Source organism: Hyla sarda, chromosome 4 (genome assembly GCF_029499605.1).
Source record: "Hyla sarda isolate aHylSar1 chromosome 4, aHylSar1.hap1, whole genome shotgun sequence".
Taxonomy (NCBI): domain Eukaryota; kingdom Metazoa; phylum Chordata; class Amphibia; order Anura; family Hylidae; genus Hyla; species Hyla sarda.
The window spans coordinates 263,064,199-263,082,407 of record NC_079192.1 but is presented as its reverse complement, the minus strand read 5'-3'; the positions used below and the strand labels follow the sequence as shown (position 1 = coordinate 263,082,407).

At 39.4% G+C, this 18,209-nt stretch overlaps 1 protein-coding gene across 9 annotated transcripts in view; it reads right to left on the bottom strand.

Annotated features, from left to right (window-relative positions):
* Positions 1 to 18,209, bottom strand: part of OSBPL8 (oxysterol binding protein like 8) — a 228,010-nt gene that overhangs the window by 43,092 nt on the left and 166,709 nt on the right. For all 9 annotated transcript variants that reach the window (XM_056574070.1, XM_056574073.1, XM_056574071.1 and 6 more), the window contains 5 exons: positions 7,029 to 7,099; positions 5,815 to 5,895; positions 3,902 to 4,003; positions 3,533 to 3,736; positions 3,343 to 3,427 (listed from right to left, as the gene is read on the bottom strand). In XM_056574070.1, coding sequence (XP_056430045.1) covers positions 3,343 to 3,427; positions 3,533 to 3,736; positions 3,902 to 4,003; positions 5,815 to 5,895; positions 7,029 to 7,099 — 543 coding nt within the window. The remainder of the gene's footprint in view (positions 1 to 3,342; positions 3,428 to 3,532; positions 3,737 to 3,901; positions 4,004 to 5,814; positions 5,896 to 7,028; positions 7,100 to 18,209) is intronic.

Sequence of the window (18,209 nt, the reverse complement as noted above, 5' to 3'; positions counted from 1 at the left end):
AGAGCACTGTGTTCCAAAAAGAAAACCATTTCCTCTGTAGTATTCAGCAACTAATAAGTACTGGAAGGATTATGATTTTTTAATAGAAGTAATTTACAAATTTGTTTAACTTTCTGGCACCAGTTGATTAAAAAAAAAAAGTTTTCCACGGGGAGTACCCCTTTAAGTTAAGGGTATTCCTCATGCCAAATATTGCTGGATACCTACTAAAAGGCGCATTCCCCTACTTCAAACATCTGCAGCTCCAAAATGGTGACAGAAGTTAAACAGATTTATAAATTACTTATTTTTACTTAACTTTAATTTACTACTTCTTAATTTATTTAAAAATCTTACACCTAGTACCTATCAGCTGCTGTATACTACAGAGAAAGTTGTGTAGTTCTTTCCAGTCTGACCACAGTGCTCCCTGCTGACTGTGTCAGGATCTGTCCAGAGCAGGAGAGGTTTGCTATGGGGATTTGCTTATATTCTGGACAGTTCCTTGCACAGACAGAGGTGTCAGCAGAGAGCACTGTGGTCAGACTGGAAAGATCTACACAACTTCCTCTGGAGCATACAGCAGCTGATAACTACAGGGAGGCTAATTTTTTTTAAATAGAAGTAATTTACAAATCTGTAAATTGATTTGAACACCAGGTGATTTGAAAACATTTTCCACTGGAGTAACCTTTAAGAGGCAACGTGGTTAACACTGATCCTGCTCATTCTGCCTAAAAGATTGCTAACTTCATAACACGTTTCAAAGCAAACAATCCAAGGTTTGATTTATGCATTTGTAAATAGAAGATGATTCCCTTTAAGAAATTACCAGTTGTATTACACAACACACAGATTCCTGAACGCTATTACAGCAGGATAACTATAAACATGTGCTGTTTCTGGTATATTTGCACAGCACTGTCTTGGCACAAATAGTTTCTCAGCTGTCGTCATAAAGAGTAAGATAAAGGCTGTGTCACTGAAATATTACACTATATGGGTTTACTGACCCAATACAGTACCAAGAGCCCAATAAAAACAATTTAAAATGTAAAACATGTAAATGAGGCCATTTATTGGTGGGCATATAGAATAGTTGCTAATACAGCAGAATTCAGCTTTATTTCAACATTACTCATACAAGGCTAGACAGTAATAGACTAAAAACTAAGGTTTCAGTCTGCAAAATTGATCTTTTGGTTCCACTAAATGTATTTATCTTGGGTAACAAAAATATCCAATGATACTGTCTCAATTACTAGAGTGAATTAAAGGAAAACGGTCATCCTGTTCACCCACACTAAACCCAATACACTGGGTTATAATGTGGGTGAAAAGGAGTCCGTTGAGGGGTCACTTACTAACATACGTACCTTAGGTCCGGAGTTATGTCCCACTGAAGATCCTCTTCTATCTTCACTGAATTGCGCGCTGGAGGCGGGGCCCCATCGGCTGTATTTGCATATACATCGGCACTGGTCTCCACGTCCTAGTGTTGGTCACAAGAGAACATGTGCCGACTGAGCGCTCATGAGACCAGCACTAGGACGTGGAGACCAGTGCAGATGAATATGTAAGTACAGTCAATGGGGCCCGCCTCCAGCGCACAATTCAGTGAAGATAGAAGAGGATCTTTTTAGGGAAATAACTCTGGTCCTAAGGGACGTATGTTCATAAATGATGCCTAAACGAACTCCTGTTCACCCACATTATAACCCAGTGTATTGGGTTTAGTGTGTGTGTGAACAGGATGACCGTTTTCCTTTAAGTTTAACTAAGGCCAGAAAGTTCAATTTCCTTTCATCAGACCAAAGAATCCTGTTTCTCACAATCTAAGAGTCTTTTACTTTTTTTTTTTCAGTTAGGCTTCCCTGTGTTTTTTTTTTCTTTTTACTGAGGAGAGTCTTCTTTCTGTCACAGGTATGGATAGAAGGCCCCAAAGAGACTTAATCTTAAGTCTAACACAATGGGGGAGATTTATCAATCAGCCTGAAACCCTAATTGTCTTTTTTCCCCACAGCAACCAATCACAGCTCAACTTTTATTTCTTAACGAGCCCTGGTAAAGTGAAAGTTGAGCTGCGATTGGTTGCTCTGGGAAAAACCAGACAAATAGGGTTTCAGGCTGATAAATCAGGGCCAATGTTGTTCTATTAGAGTGAATCTGTATGAGAAGGTTGATACACCATGTTGGCTTCTCATGTTCTGATAACATTGTGAAGTTCATATTAAGTTGTCTAGTATCATTTAATAACTGACATACCTGACTGTGTTGCAATGCACACCAACACCTTTATATGTATGCATCATCTTTTTTGGATATTTATTTAATGTAAGAATCTATGAGCCTATATCCTACTAAATATGTGCATTGCTTACAATTTTTTATATGTTTTTGGTTAAGTGGTGACTTAGTAAACAATAATATGATCATGTATTTATGTAATCTCAGATTATCTCTAAATGCCTAAAATGACATACATTCTGTATACTCCAGTGCTGTTTCTTTGAGAGAAAATGGTGTGCTCTCTTTACAAAAACTTGCATTATGGTTTGTTCATTGTGGGGGTGTCACTTGTTACTTGAGGGCTTGTTTATATTAATGACTAGCAGAATGCCCAGCATTGTGATGTCTTTCTGGCTTGTGGGAGCGCAAAAGCAACATATGATGATGCTCTTGTCCTTATATCCCGTCCTCAGATGGGGATGAGCTGTGATGAAGAGATTGTGGTTAAACGAGTTGTGATGTGGAGGAATCAGGAAAAATTATGTTTTTGGCCTAGAGTAGAAACAGAAAAAGGGCCGAAAATAGAAGGGGTGTGGCTTGCAAGTCACGCCGACACACTCACCCAGAGATGCAGAGCTTGTGGAGAAAGGTACAGGGGAAGTTCTATAGACTTCCATGGGACTTTAGACAAAAACCTTGCAAATGGCTCTTACACACACACAGATATATATATATATATATATATTATTTTTTTTATTTTTATTGAAAATAAGTATGCCAAGGCTAAGAATGCCAAGATTTTTTTTTTCTATTGTCTACTGACTTATTGGACCTTAAATAATTTACAGGTCTGTGTTTTTGGATGTGTCAGTCATGATGTTAGGAGGTGGTCTTAAAAAAAAATAAAAAATAAATGTACATGAGAAGGATGGTTTTCAACCATCGCAAAAGGTACAGTGACACATTCTGAAATTAGCTGTGGGAAGATCTGAAGCAAAGTCAGAAAATATTTTACGGACCTGACTAGATGCTTGAAAAAAATTCCAGCAGATGCAGTCGGGAAATTAACAATAACATAATTTATACATGCCTAGGATAAACATAGTCGTTCCTACAGAAAAGGTTACTGCTTACCATCTGACTCTGAGGCAGCTCGAATAATTAAGTAACTGCTTGGAAGGGGCTGTGTAATGGATCCTACTCCTTCACCTTTAGGACCCTGGAAAAAACAAAACAGTTTTAAAACAGTCATATTAAACATAATATGAAATATGAAATGTAAATTATCACTAACATTTTTATAATTATTGTAAGTACTACTTACCTTAACAGCCCAGATTGATTGCTCCAGTGGATGAAAGAGTTTGAAGCAGAATCCATCCTTCTTAGAGGGCCTCTCAATGATCTCACAAGCATTCAACAACACTGTGCCTACCCATTGTCCATTTTTAGGGGTTTTGTAGATTAAAAGGACTCCTGGTTTTAACACACACCACAGTTTTGTCCAGCTTTTTAATGTTCCTCTAATCTACATGAAAGCAAACATTAAAGAGAATAAAGATTAAATAAGGTCAAATGTATATATCAGTTCACATTATGTGGCATATATGTTATTATAACACACATACACCTCAGAAATTAATTTAAAAAAAACCTAGAGGAAGCAATAGGAAAATGCCTTGTTTTGTCTCACCTTAAGCCAGTCGGACATGACAATAACAGATGGGTCTGTGATTGTACTGAGCAACTCTTTCGTAGCCCTTTTTTTCTCCTCTCTATAATTTTTCTTTTGGACCTGAAAGAACAGACATAAAAGAAAAAAGATTAGAAAAGAAAACAGACCTTACGATGAGGAAGAAAATATCACACACAATTAGCTTCCATTATGCCTTGTTCACATCTGCTTAAAGGGGTACTCCGCCCCTAGCATCTTATTCCCTATCCGAAGGATAGGGGATAAGATGTCAGATCGCGGGGGTCCCGCTGCTGGGGACCCTCGGGATTTCCGCTGCAGCACCCCGCTTTGATTACTGCACAGAGCAAACTCGCTCTGTGCGTAATGACCGGCGATACAGGGGCCGGAGCATCGCAACGTCACGGCTCCGCCCCTCTTGATGTCACGGCCAACCCCTTCAAATACAAGTACATGGGAGGGGGCGTGGTGGTGTGAGATTTGCCGTGACATCACGAGGGGGCGGAGCCGTTATGTCACGATGCTCCAGCCCCTGTATCGCTAGTCATTACGCACAGAGCGAGTTTGCTCTATGCAGTAATGATAGCGGGGCGCTGCAGCAGCGGGACCCCCCGTGATCTGACATCTTATCCCCTATCCTTTGGATAGGGGATAAGATGCTAGCGGCGGAGTACCCCTTTAAGAGGTTGCAAAGGATGTGCAAAGAATGTTAGCTCTTTTATAAACAGAAGCCACAACACAGGTTTGAAAAGAGCCTTATGCTGTATTCACAAATGGGGTATACAGCAGCCGTATGAAAACCAGCTGCTGCCGAATCACCTCTATACACAATGTATTTTAAATGAGCCCGGCCAAGGTAGCTAGTGACTCCAGTGGGCTTATTTTTGGACAGTATCAGTTTTTGTTACCAGACAAACCGCAGCAGACCACAGTTTTAAGTCCAGCAATAAAAATGGATAGTGTCTAAAAATGAGCTAACTGGAGTAACTAGCTGACTCTGTCCGGCTCATTGAAATGAATAGGGTACAGCGTGGGTACAGTGGGAATATGTCAGCAGACAGGTTTCAAATTCTTCTGCCGGATGTGGCTGCCTTATGCCCTAATTATGATGTGAATGAAGCCTTAATAAATGTTTAAAATGTGTTATCAGTTCAAGTTTCCATGTTAAATATTTTCAAGATTCTTTGGTGAAGTTTTTATTTTCCATATTTTAAAATACTTCGGAAATCTTGCAGAAAACCAGGCCTAAAACGGAGGTGACTGCTCTGTACAGATACATTTCCAGCAGTGTCCATCTTATATAGATAAGACACTATTCACATTGGCTATTGTTTAGAGCTCAGCATTCCTTTCCATTTGAATAACCTTTGCACAAGTCAAAGAGCACATCTAAACAATGCTCCCACTCAAGTCAATGGGTCTGCTCTAGTATATCGTGGCCTATGTCCATGAGGCTTGTTGCAAAGCATATATCTAAATGCTGAAAACCAGCACCGGTAAGATTTCCTGCAAAATTATTAAAAAACAGAAACTGCTCAGAATAAAATAATACATCTGTGCCTGGTTTTAATTGCTTTAAAAAAAATAAAAAATAAAGTACTAACCACAATTCCCCCCAAGATACTCTGAATAATGCTGCCGAAGAATGGAACATATTTGAGTTCTACACTCCATCAGAAGAATTCAAAATGTTAAAGCATTTTTGTCTGCAACCATCTCCGATAAGATATATAATGTATATCAACAATGTAGAGCTGTTTAAAGATGGGATTCCGTGAACATATATTAATACAATGAATCTAGCAATACATAACAAATGAATTGCATAAAAAAAAAAAAATCACAGTTCCATTTGATGGGAAGTGCTTATTTTAAGAATAAAACAGTTTGCCATATATTAATTTATACCTTACCTTAAGAGACTCTTTTTTTGTAAGTTTACTTGAGGCTGCAGCAATGTCCTTTTCAGATCCATTGTATAATTTAGACTCGGACTACAAATAATAAAATAAAGACTTATGATCTGTATACATATTCATTTTTCTTTTCCATGCAGTACACTCACATGGGTCCAGGATGCTGAGATTTCATGTTTTCTATTGAGACACCCTGACACGTTGGAAGCTCTATAGCAGTGTCTTCGATGTTAAAGAAACACATGACACAATAGTATTTTTCTTAATTTTACTAACATAAATGGAGAATGTATGGAGCTATTCTGTTTGCTAGAGAAAAGAGATTCTATGGTTGATCATTGGGTGCACTGTTGTCACAGGTAGGTATAGGGGTAACTAAAACAGGCTCTGTTAACGTAGGGACAACTGCTTAGATCTCATTTTCCCTGGTCTCCTGTGAGTGTGGCCTAAAGGCGCTCACTGCATATATATCTATATAGTGAAACCTCTCCAGAAGACCAGACTTTGTGTGACTAAACATTATACATAGAGGCCATTATCCACCTTCATAGATCACTTTCCAATGAAATTTTGGATGGTCTTTTTACATGGGTTTCACTGTACATAAGAAATTGAGTGGTGGAACTATGCAGATAAATTATGAATTTCTCTTCATGAAATATACTTAGGAATACGTCTGTGTACATATGCCCAATGCTACCTTACATAATGAAAATGTTAGCAGCTACTTACATCAGAATAATTACAAATCCATTTGCATTGTGCAAAGGCTAAAAACGGATTACATTTGTGCTATTAGCAGTATAAGCCATAGCACACCTGCACTGCTCAATGAGATTCTCAATCTGCAGGCAGAGCAATGTTTTGTGCTAGTCAGATGAGAGTGGTAAATAGGGCTGCATTACCTAAGGAGAAGCATTATAAGAGGGTCTGTGCTAATACGGGAGAAGACTGCTGGTAACTAACAGCTAAAATCTTGCCACAGCCCCCCCAAGTGGAAGGCTTCTTATCCAAAAATAAGACCAGTGAAGTGTCCATAAGCACAAGTAAAGTGCCTGAATATTGAACCATTGAAACCCCTTCACACATAAACACTAGCAGGGTTCCCACATATAAAGGTGCCCCAAAAATAATGCCCACTGATTGCTCCCAATATGCAATGATATAAATTCAAAGCCAAGCAAAAAAAACATATGCCCGAGAAAGGTTACCTTGCTTTTGGACATGGAGTTAGCCGAATCATCTTTGCACTGCAAGACTTCATCCTTTCCTCTATCAAAACCTAGAAAGAAAACAAAATATGCTAAACAAGTACTTGGTATAATAATAATAAAAGTTATAATAAGACACAACAACTTTGCAGTTGTTGGCTATATATATAAAAAAACAAAAAAATATCAAACACTATTTTAGGAGGCTTAATGGACATCTGAAATAGTGCAATGTTATAGATCAAAATAAATGTAAACACCACAATGTGTATCTGTACATTATTGCATTATATTAACCAAGGCTGCATAAACTGTACAATAATACATATATTAGGCCAGGTTCACAAATGATGAAGCAGGTGCAATATTTGCAGTTTGTACATGACTCATAAAAAAAGTTGGCAAAAAAGACAATATATTTCTTATATACTATACTAGAGTCATGATCCTACATGAGCGTAGTCTTAGAAATACAATGTATTGTAATTACACATACCAAACAAATATTTTGCACATGTATCTAACAAAAAAAAGTAAAAAAAAACAAACAAACACAAAACAAGTTGAGACTGGAAATTCAAATTTTCTTTTCACAATTTGATACCTGAAGGATGAAGAAATGTACGGCCAGGTTTTTCAAACTGCGGCTACCACATTTGGACTAAACCAAGGCAACATGTGATGATCAATGGCTACAAGAATAGGCCAATAATACTAGTCTTACCAGGAAAATAATGTGTGGTTTTATATTGAAGCAGTAGCCAGAGCAGAAGAGCCTGGCCTAAGGCTGTGTTGCCACATTAGCATTTTTGCTGAGTTTCGTTGCTTACATACTTAGAACCTAATGTGTCTGTGTGGGGTCCACAATGATCAGCATTGCCAGGCTTGTTAAATTGTTTAGGACAAGACATGTTTTGTCAGCTACTGCTCAAAAAGCACTTTAAAAAATGTTTTCTAAAAATCCCATTTTTTATGCATTTTCTCCGCAGTTCTCAAGGACAAATGTCGGAACACCGCCTAAGAAAAGTTCATAACAAGACTCAACGATAACTAGTGTGAACACAGCTGAAGGGTTAATGGTGATTAAAGATCCAGGGCATCATGTACTGTGCATGCCACTTGTTTTCTCTCTCACTTGCAAGGAGGTATCCTGGGAATTATCAGCAGTTGTGAAAATCAAGTTTCAGCACAACCAGAGAGCAGCAAAGGGACATAAACATCTATTATGAGGAAAATCACCTCTTCAGGGGATAGCAGATCCCGGACATGTGTTGCATTAAATTGCATAACATGGACTGCACAATAGAAAGGACTGTCATGGATGAAATATTAAATCAGCATATTGATAATACAATTTCTATTCTTGCTTCATTTAGAACCTATAGTGTGAATATAACAATCAATATTAACAAACTAAAATAGTATGAAAGGTTTACTACCGTATGACCATGCTACAACTTCCCTACAGTTTTCCTATGACAAAACAGCCTTGAATTCACTGTAACAATTTTTACTGCCTTTTTTCTATAGAAAAACTTTAAATGGCGACTGACTCTTCAAACAACTTCCATTCATGTGATAGCCTATATAATGTCTAGCATAATTGTAAACTAATTCATTTACAAAAAATGCCTTCTTACTGGAAACAAAAAAGCCCTAAAGTATCGGCCATTAGGTGTCTTACTTTCCTGCACGCTGCTGCCCAATGTCTGTTAAGTAAGACAGATAGAATGCAAAAAGTGGGCAAGGGGCTTAGTGTTATGCACAGAAGAGAAGGAAAGAGCCTAGAAGTGTACATGAAATTTGTGAGCCTTTCTGCCTACTCTATAGGGTCCACGCTGTGCCTAAAAAGGTAATGTAAGGCTTTCTCCTCATCACTGGACAGCTAGTGTTTCTACTACTGTCTTCTGAACAGAACCCCCCCCCCCTTCTTTAGTGTAAAGGCTTGTCATCACAATTGCATCAATAGTACTGTACTTTAAATCATCATCAGCACAGTGCTAGCCTTTTCAGTTCAGTACCCTTTCTATAGCACATTATGGCATAGCAGAGATTTGTTGGTGCTGTCCTGTGATAGCCAGACAAGTAAGGAAAGGAAGAGCCTGAGTGAGTATGGCTGGCAATAGTTTGTCACCATAAAGCCCAAGCACTTTTTATTTCATACTGATTTGTTCAGAATCATGGCATGCAGAATTAATCATGTTTACAAATTAGTAGAATAAAAAAAAATTTGCAAAACATTCTGTATAAAACAAAGTCAAGTGCTCAAAATGCTAGTGTACCTTTCAGTCAGGAAAGTGTCCATACCAATGTTGTATGTGAATTCCAGTACAGATGGGACTGAGTTAAGAATGTTTAATGTTATGGCTGAACCTACCCTAACACTGATGCTATCACTTATACTAACACTGACAGAAACAATATATCAGCTGCTTGACATTACAGCACCAATGGAAACTCCTTGTTTAACACAATTTCCTATTATTTATATAGTGTCAATGCATTCCAAATCTCTGTACACAGACGCTAGGGCCTTATATAAAAAGGCTTTATATGGTAATGTAACTACTTGGTGACTTTTATCATCCTTACAGTTTATGATAGTCGGTTACAGAATGACATTTACAGGGCAAATCACACATTAATCCTCAATGATATTTATGATATTTAGAAAAGACGACAATTAAAGTGAAAGTTCTATCATGCAGAGCAGACAAGGACTGAGACAAATACACAAACAGTAAGAAAGGTCACAGAAATGGAAGCAGAAGAAAGTTTTCAACATTGTACGTACCAGATATTTTATTGCTTTTATTGAAAGCCGAGGTACGTGCTCTCAAATCACCCAAGTGCAAGTAAAAAGTGCAAGTGTTCACACAAAAAACGTGCACGAGGATGCGGTCTATCGCAAGCCCTTCTCCGAAAGGAGAGAGGCCCCCCAACAAACCAAACCCTTCGCCTCCAGGCCAAAAGGCACCTGCGAGGTTCCAGGTACGTTGTCCTCTTTCGCCGAAGCTACTCAGGGACCGAAAGTGTTCCCGGCAAACAACTAGGCGTTAAACAGGTTGTCACCAAGGAACCAGTAAAACCGGTTTGGCATCCTGTCGAAACAGGATGCCACAGGGTATAGCAGGGAGGTGAGGAACCTAATGGCCATACAAACCTCCCCTAGACCGGCAGGAGGGACACCCAGAAGGGCTACTGCACCCTACCAAATCCTAGTGAACAAACGAACACAAAAAGTGCACACAGTGACAAAAAATAAATAAATAAGTGGATGTGCGCAGTGTGTAATACTGCCCGGACATCCGACCGGATCTATAAAAATTCCCCGATCCTAGCCGGAAGGCCGGGATGCTAAGGGTGAGTGCCCAGAAGAGTGAGAGAAAAAGTGCGTGCTATGTGCTTTCATTCAAGTGGGGTTGCCAATCCCAAGTGAATTCCGGCACCCTGGGGTCACCACTCCCAGGGCACTTGTGCACCTCGGTCTTCACTCTACCCGGACCTTAAGGCCAGATCCAGCAGGGAACAGGTCTCATCGGGGATGACTGCTGTGCTATACAGCCATCCCTGGTACACCCGTCCTACTGTGTGGTTCCCCATCCTGCCTTGGTGGCCTTCCACACCGCCAACTAACAGGAAAGGTACTACACTTGATCTTAGCCAAAAGGCCGAGAAGCGATATTTTATTGCTGTCAGACTCTGCTATTCAGAGTTCTATCGGCAATTCAGTCATTTTATTCTCCGCTAAACTATCGGATCCCTGACGGACCCCATTCAAGTGAATGGGGTCTGTTGGGACCGAGTAGTATACCTTGTGTTATGACCTGTTTCAGGGTCCATTCTGCGCAAAAAAAAAAAAAGGACCCTGAATTGTATGGAAGATGACATCAATGTGAACTTAGCCTAAACTGTGATCAAATATGCGCAGGTTAAGAGTCAGTTCACATGTCGTTATTTCTGCTGCCCATTGACTTCCATAGGTATCAAAATCTGCTTCAGCAAATCTGCAGTAAAATATTAAAGACGTGTAATCTGATCGTAAAGCTGGATTTCTACTTGGCAGTTTTTTGTTTTTTTTAACTTTCATTTCAGTTTTTGAACCAAACACAGAAGAGGATCCATATGGAAGGAGGTGCTATTTCTAAAGATCCCTTAATGGCTGACATTTGAAACTGAACCACAACTACCCAACGTAGTAATGGTTAGTACTGCCAAAACAGCTCTCCACTCTCATAGAGGGGGGGGGGGGAATCAAGCAAATGAACACCCACATCTATCTATGGCATCCATAAGCCTTTTAACCCCTTAAGGACTCAGCCCATTTTGGCCTTAAGGACGCAGAAAATTTTATTTTTAAGCTTTCATTTTTTCCTCCTCGCCTTCAAAAAATCCTAACTCTTATATTTTCATCCACAGACTAGTATGAGGACTTGTTTTTTGCGCGACCAGTTGTCTGTTGTAATGCCATTACTCACTTTACCAAAAAATGTATGGCGCAACCAAAAAAATACTATTTGTGTGGGGAAATTAAAAAGAAAACCGCAATTTCGCTAATTTTGGAAGGTTTCGTTTTCACGCCGTACAATTTACGGTAAAAGTAACATGTGTTCTTTATTCTTTGGGTCAATACGATTAAAATGATACCCATGATAACATACTTTTCTATTACTGTTGCGCCTAAAAAAAAAAATCACAAACTTTTTAACCAAATTAGTACGTTTAAGATCCCCCTATTTTGAAGACCTATAACTTTTTCATTTTTCCGTATAATCGGCGGTATGAGGGCTCATTTTTTGCGCCGTGATCTGTACTTTTTATTGATACCATATTTGCTTATATAAAACTTTTAATACATTCTTTTATGAATTTTTTTTGGAATAAAATGTTATAAAAAAGCAGCTATTTTGGACTTTTTTTTTGACGTTCACGCCATTCACCGTACGGTATCATTAACATTTTATTTTAATAGTTCGGATAATTACGCATGCGGCAATACCAAATATGTATATAAAATATTTTTTTAACACTTTTTGGGGGCGAAATAGGGAAAATAGGGCAATTTACATTTTTATTGGGGGACGGGTTTTTTCAAATTTTTTTTACTTTATTTTTTTACTTTTATTTTTACACTTTAATAGTCTCCATAGGGGACTATTTACAGCAATCACTCGATTGCTAATCCTGTTCAGTGCTATGTATAGGACATAGCACTGATCAGGGTTATCGGTGATCTTCTGCTCTGGTCTGCGGGAAGGCAGATCAGAGCAGAAGACTCCCGGAAGACAGCGGAGGCAGGTGAGGGGACCTCCGGCTGCCGTGCGGGATGATCGGATCGCCGCGGCAGCGCTGCGGGCGATCCGATCATCCAATTAAGTGACCGCGATCCTGCAGATGCCGTGATTGGTATTGATCAAGGCATCTGAGGGGTTAATGGCGGACATCCGCAGGATCGCGGTTGTCTGCCATTACCGGCAGGTCCCTGGCTGCGACCAACAGCCGGGACCTGCCGCGCATGATCCGGGCATCGCTCCGATGCCCGCGGTTATGCTTAGGACGTAAATGTACGTCCTGGTGCGTTAAGTACCACCTCACCAGGACGTACATTTACGTCCTGCATCGTTAAGGGGTTAATGTTGGGTTTTACTAACATAATTCTAAGCACTTTACAACTGCTCTATATGGAAGGAACGTCAAATATTCAGTGAATGTTGCAGGGAAGTAGGAGAGAGGAAGCAAGGGAGTACATAACTGCATAGCAATGCAGATATATTTGCCATTAAATGCCTGTGGCAAACTGACAAGCCAATAAGGCAATTCAATGACCATGATAAATAGTATTACTTAGTTATATACCAGTAACTAAATTCTAGGTTATACAGAATCTTATTCTTAATCATAATTCTGTATTATTAACAGCCAAAAAGCCATTTAATATTTAATGTATAAAATCAGAACAATTTTTTTTTTTTTTTAAGGAGGTGCAAGGCACAAAAAAAAAAAATTCTATATATATACACACTATCTAAGGCTGTATTTAGTGGAAAAGTAGGCTGTGGATCTGTGGAAAAATTCTTCTGTTAAAATGGCTGACACCCTGACAGAAACTCAAAAAGGACCCCATTGTATTGATGTGACAGATCTTGCACTGCTGATAAATCGAGTTTTTCTGGTCCTATGGTATAACAGAGAAACTGACATATCAATGCAGATGTGAACATACTGGCTGTAAATGTTGGCACCCCTGAAATTTTTCAAGAGAATGCTATAAACATGTTTATTCTCTTTTATAAACATGTTTATTCTCTTTGTGTGTATTGGTACTACACCAAAAAAGGGAGGAAAAATGCAAATTGGACATAATGTCACACCAAACTCTAAAAATGTGCTGGACAAAATTATTGGCACCCTTAACTTAATATTTGGTTGCACACCCTTTGGAAAAAAATAACTGAAATCCGTCACTTCCTATAACCATCAATAAGCTTCTTACACCTCTCAGCCGGAATGTTGGACCACTCTTCCTTTGCAAACTGCTCCAGGTCTCTTTTATTGTAAGGGCGCCTTTTCCCAACAGCAATTTTAAGATCTCTCCACAGGTGTTCAATGGGATTTAGATCTGGACTCATTGCTGTCCACTTCAGAAGTCTCCAGCACTTTGTTGCCATCCATTTTTTGGGTGCTTTTTGTTGTATGTTTGGGGTCATTGTCCTGCTGGAAGACCCAAGATCTCGGACGCAAACCCAGCTTTGTGACACTGGGCTGTACAGTGCGACCCAAAATTCATTGGTAATCCTCAGATTTCATGATGCCTTGCACACATTCAAGGCACCCAGGGCCAAAGGCAGCAAAACAACCAGAAAACATAATTGAACCTCCACCATATGCTGATGCTCCCTGAGCCTGCAGGACAACTTGAATATCTTTGGAACTTGTTTGGTGCTGCTTATCCACCATCCGGACTATCATGCGTTGACACTTTTCATCAATTTTTCTCTTCTGTCCACGAGGGAGATTAGCTACAGTGTCATGGGTTGAAACTCCTTGATAATTTTGCACTCTGTGGACAAAGGCAAATCTAGATTTCTGGAGATGGACTTCTAACCTTGAGATTGTTGATATTTTTCCACAATTTTGGTTCTCAAGTCCTCAGACAGTTCTCTTCTCCTCTTTCTGTTGTCTATGCTAAGTGTGGCACAAACAGACACTCAATGCAAAGACTAAGTGAACTTCCCTCCTTTTTTTTATCTGCGTTCAGGTGTGATTTTTATATTGCCCACACCTGTTACTTGCCCCAGGTGAGTTTAAAGGAGCAGCACATGCTTGAAACTATCTTATTTTTTCACAATTTTGAAAGGGTGCCAATAATTTTGTCCAGCCCATTTTTGGAGTTTGGTGTGACATTATGTCCAATTTACTTTTTTTCCTCCCTTTTTTGGTTTAGTTCCAATACACACAAAGGCAATAAACATGTGTATAGCAAAACATTTGTTACTGCAATCCTTTTCTGTGAGAAATACTTCATTTTTTAGAAAAATTTCAGGGGTGCCAACATTTACGGCCATGACTGTAGTACAATGTGCATTATATCAATGCTGACCTAGGAGAAAACTTCAATAAATATTTCAAGAATGCTGGGAGTCAGGGTGCTCATATTATTGTGGAAGACAGACAATGCATATCTGTGCTGACAAAAACATACTGGCAAAATATGAAAATCTTTCACTCCCTGGCATTTATAAAGGGCATTCAAACAATGTTGTTTATTGATAGAGTCTTTCATTTAGTAACATATTGTAATGTATTTCATGTACCATTTTTGTTATGAGTGCTGAGCACAGTAAATGCGTGTTGATGTATTGGACAGTATCCCAAAGATTGTAACAAATAAAATGGTGTAATCTCCAAAACCTAAAATTACAAACACAAATAAATGTAAACGAATGTGCTTAAATGGGCACTCATTAAAACTAAGTTTTGCTATTGCACTCCTTATGGTAAATAAAAAAAAAATCTTTCTAATTTACTTTGTTAAAAAAAATATTAAGTTTTCTATGTTTTATTTGTGTTTAAAAAAGCTACCACTAGATGTGTCCCTACTTGTCCAGAGCACATTTCCCCCCATCTCTTGCACAGACTTTGGACTCCTTCTGGCCTAGCAGAAATCCAAAATCAGGAAATGCAGTCTGGAGTGCTAAGGGGTGTGTGTGCAGCCTTAGCCAATCATAGCTCATCACACACTGAACTGCTCTGGGCTGTGTGCAGCAGAGTGAGGGAGGAAGTTCTTCGCCTGCTGAGTAATGGCCCCAGTCTGTGAATCTGACTGAGACTGAGCAGAAAATACAGAGCAATATCAAGGTAGAAAACTCAAAAAACAGCACGGCTGATGTTAACCATAGTACATCAGAAGTTGTATGGAAGAATCCTCACACTAAAGAGATAGCAGTCACCAGTGATTTTCTTTATCTGGATAAGGCTTGCTTCATATGAGCGTCTTTTGCGTCAATATCACATCAGCTTTTTGCAGACTAAAAAGGCTCTAATAATGATTTATGGTGCTAATCAACTGGCCATATAAAAAATAAATAAAAATAAATAAAAATTTTTTAAAGATAGAGTACACCTACTAAAGTTTCGAGAGAGAGAGAGAGAGAGAGAGAGAGAGAGAGAGAGAGAGAGAGAGAGAGAGAGACAAGAATATTGATGCATCTGTTACTAGAAGGGGTTAATGTGTGTCTTTTAAACTTTTTTTTTTTTTACACTTTATTAGACTTTTAGGAGGAATCATTAGATTCCTCATACAGATCAATAGAGTTCTGTTGAACTCCATTGATCTGTGTGCTTTGCGCTCCATTGATAGAGCCTAGTCCAGCCGGGCTCTATCAATGACAGAGCCACGGGACAGCAGGGAACATAGGTAAGCCCTCCCGCTACCTCTATAGTGGATCTCCCCCATATAACATTATGTAACCCAAAAACAAATGATGGCGCAAAAAAATGAGCCCTCATACAGTCTGGTATGTGAAAAAAAAAAAAGCTACAGGTGTCAAAAAAAATTCACCATTGACGGCCATGCAAAGCTCGCGGACTTCCGTGCAAAGAATGAACATGTCTGCCGCTGGATATGCTCAGTGTGAATGGGTCTCGCGGAAACCCATTCACACTGATGTTTATGTTCACAGCGAGTAATTCCGATCACGTAATTCCGTGGGAATTACGTAGCGTGGACATACCCTAATTGTAGTTGTACATGTATTACAATGTGAATGTTGCCTAACACCACAGTAGCTCTGTAGTGCCAAGTGCTGTCAACCTATTTTGCAATAGCATTGGTACCACCATATAGGGTAGTGGTTCTCAACCTTTTTTTGCCTGAGTACCCCTTGACGGCCCATTCCCAAAAAATTGTTCCCCCATATTAGAGACATTTTGTAATGCTTGCAGTATAATTCATATGCTTTACTTACCACTATAACAGGCCTCCTGTTCCTCTCCCTATCTCCCCAGTCCCCCAATTTACAGGTGATGTCTTCTCTAACCGGAGTTGTTTACTTTACTTTTCTTCACTATCTGGCCTAGACCACCATTAAGATTTCTCCCATACAAGACTTCTCCCCAGAACCAGCCAAACAAACATTTTAGGCTCCTTTCTGCAGTACAATACCCACCTATTTATAAACCTCCCATGTTTATTGTCACACACAGTAATAGTACCCGCGTTGCATCCCAATAAAGTTATTAGGCCCCCTCTGTGCCCCCAAAATATAGCTGTAGGCCCCCAAACTGCCCCATATATAGTTGTAGGCCTCCATACTGTCCCACTTTGGTGCTCCACTGCTCCTCTGATCTGGGGACCTATTTCTACGGCTTATAGCAGTAGGTCCCTGGTCTACAGGGGCAGTGGAGCAACAAAGCTGATGGTAGAACTAGTTACTGACCACAGCAGCCCAATGCCCACACTTCCCCTTTGCTATCCTCCTGCTCCGCTCCTCGGTGCCGTGACGTCAGCCTACCATTTATTTCAAAGTGGTCCAGACCAGTAACCATTGGCTGTGGCTGCCATTACTGATTTTTTTCAAGTACCCCCTGGAGAACTGCTAAGTACTATTAATAACCAAGTAATATTTGTCTCAGTGCACCAAAAACCTACAAAAAAAATAAAAAAATAAAAAGTAAAAAGCACGTGGGATTATCGTAATATTCTAAACACAATTTTTAATAATTCAAACTTGATAAAATCATAAAAATTAAAGGATGAACAAATCTACTGAAAGAGGGGCTTACATGGTATTCCTGGGAAATATCACCACATACAGATCTTAAACAATAACACTGATAGCATGGCAAAGTTACATTACACACATACCATCTAGTAGTTAGACAGTACAACCGTGTACAGTGACTGGGTTTGACCTTTTAATGTAAGTGCATGGTTTTATCATGTTTGAAGAAAATTTGTATTTTGAGTATTATGGTAGTTCCATGTGCATTTTTCTTAGTGTGAAATTCTGGTATAGTAAAAGTAGTTTTGCAAGAACTGAGATTTGTAGTAACATAAGCAAGCTACTATTAAAACATAACATGACAAGTGACACACAGGTGTCTTATAAGGTATTTGGAGATGATACATTTCAGCTACTGAGATACCTTGATCCTGATTACAATAAGAAAGTGCTTAGCAGAAGGAATTAACAGCAATGTGCTGACACCAGCCTTACATCCGATTTTTTTATTAGAAGAAAACAAAACATATGCACAGGCACACATAAAAGACACTGTAACCTACCATCCAGAACAGTGGTTCCCAACCTGGAGTACATGTACCTCCAGGGGTAAGCATTAAAAAAAAAATGTAAATGGCAGCTGCTGCAATGACTAATGAGGTGAGATCTGGCAAAATATTGGCCCCACCACTTTAATGCCTCCTGCTTCACCAGTATTCTGCCAGTCCTCACATGAATAGGCATTATAGCAGGAGGTGTGTCCAGAAATATCGAAAGGTTGTGGGGCAAAGGGAGGAGATTCAGGGGGCTGAAAGGCAGTGGTAAAACAGAGAAGGCATGTACGGGGAGGTTCAGGGGAGAGGGATGAGTGGAAACTGGCCAATCCCCAGTACGTTCAACCAGCAGGCAGGCATGTCTACTTACGGATACACACCCCTCATGGAACCACCAAAGCACA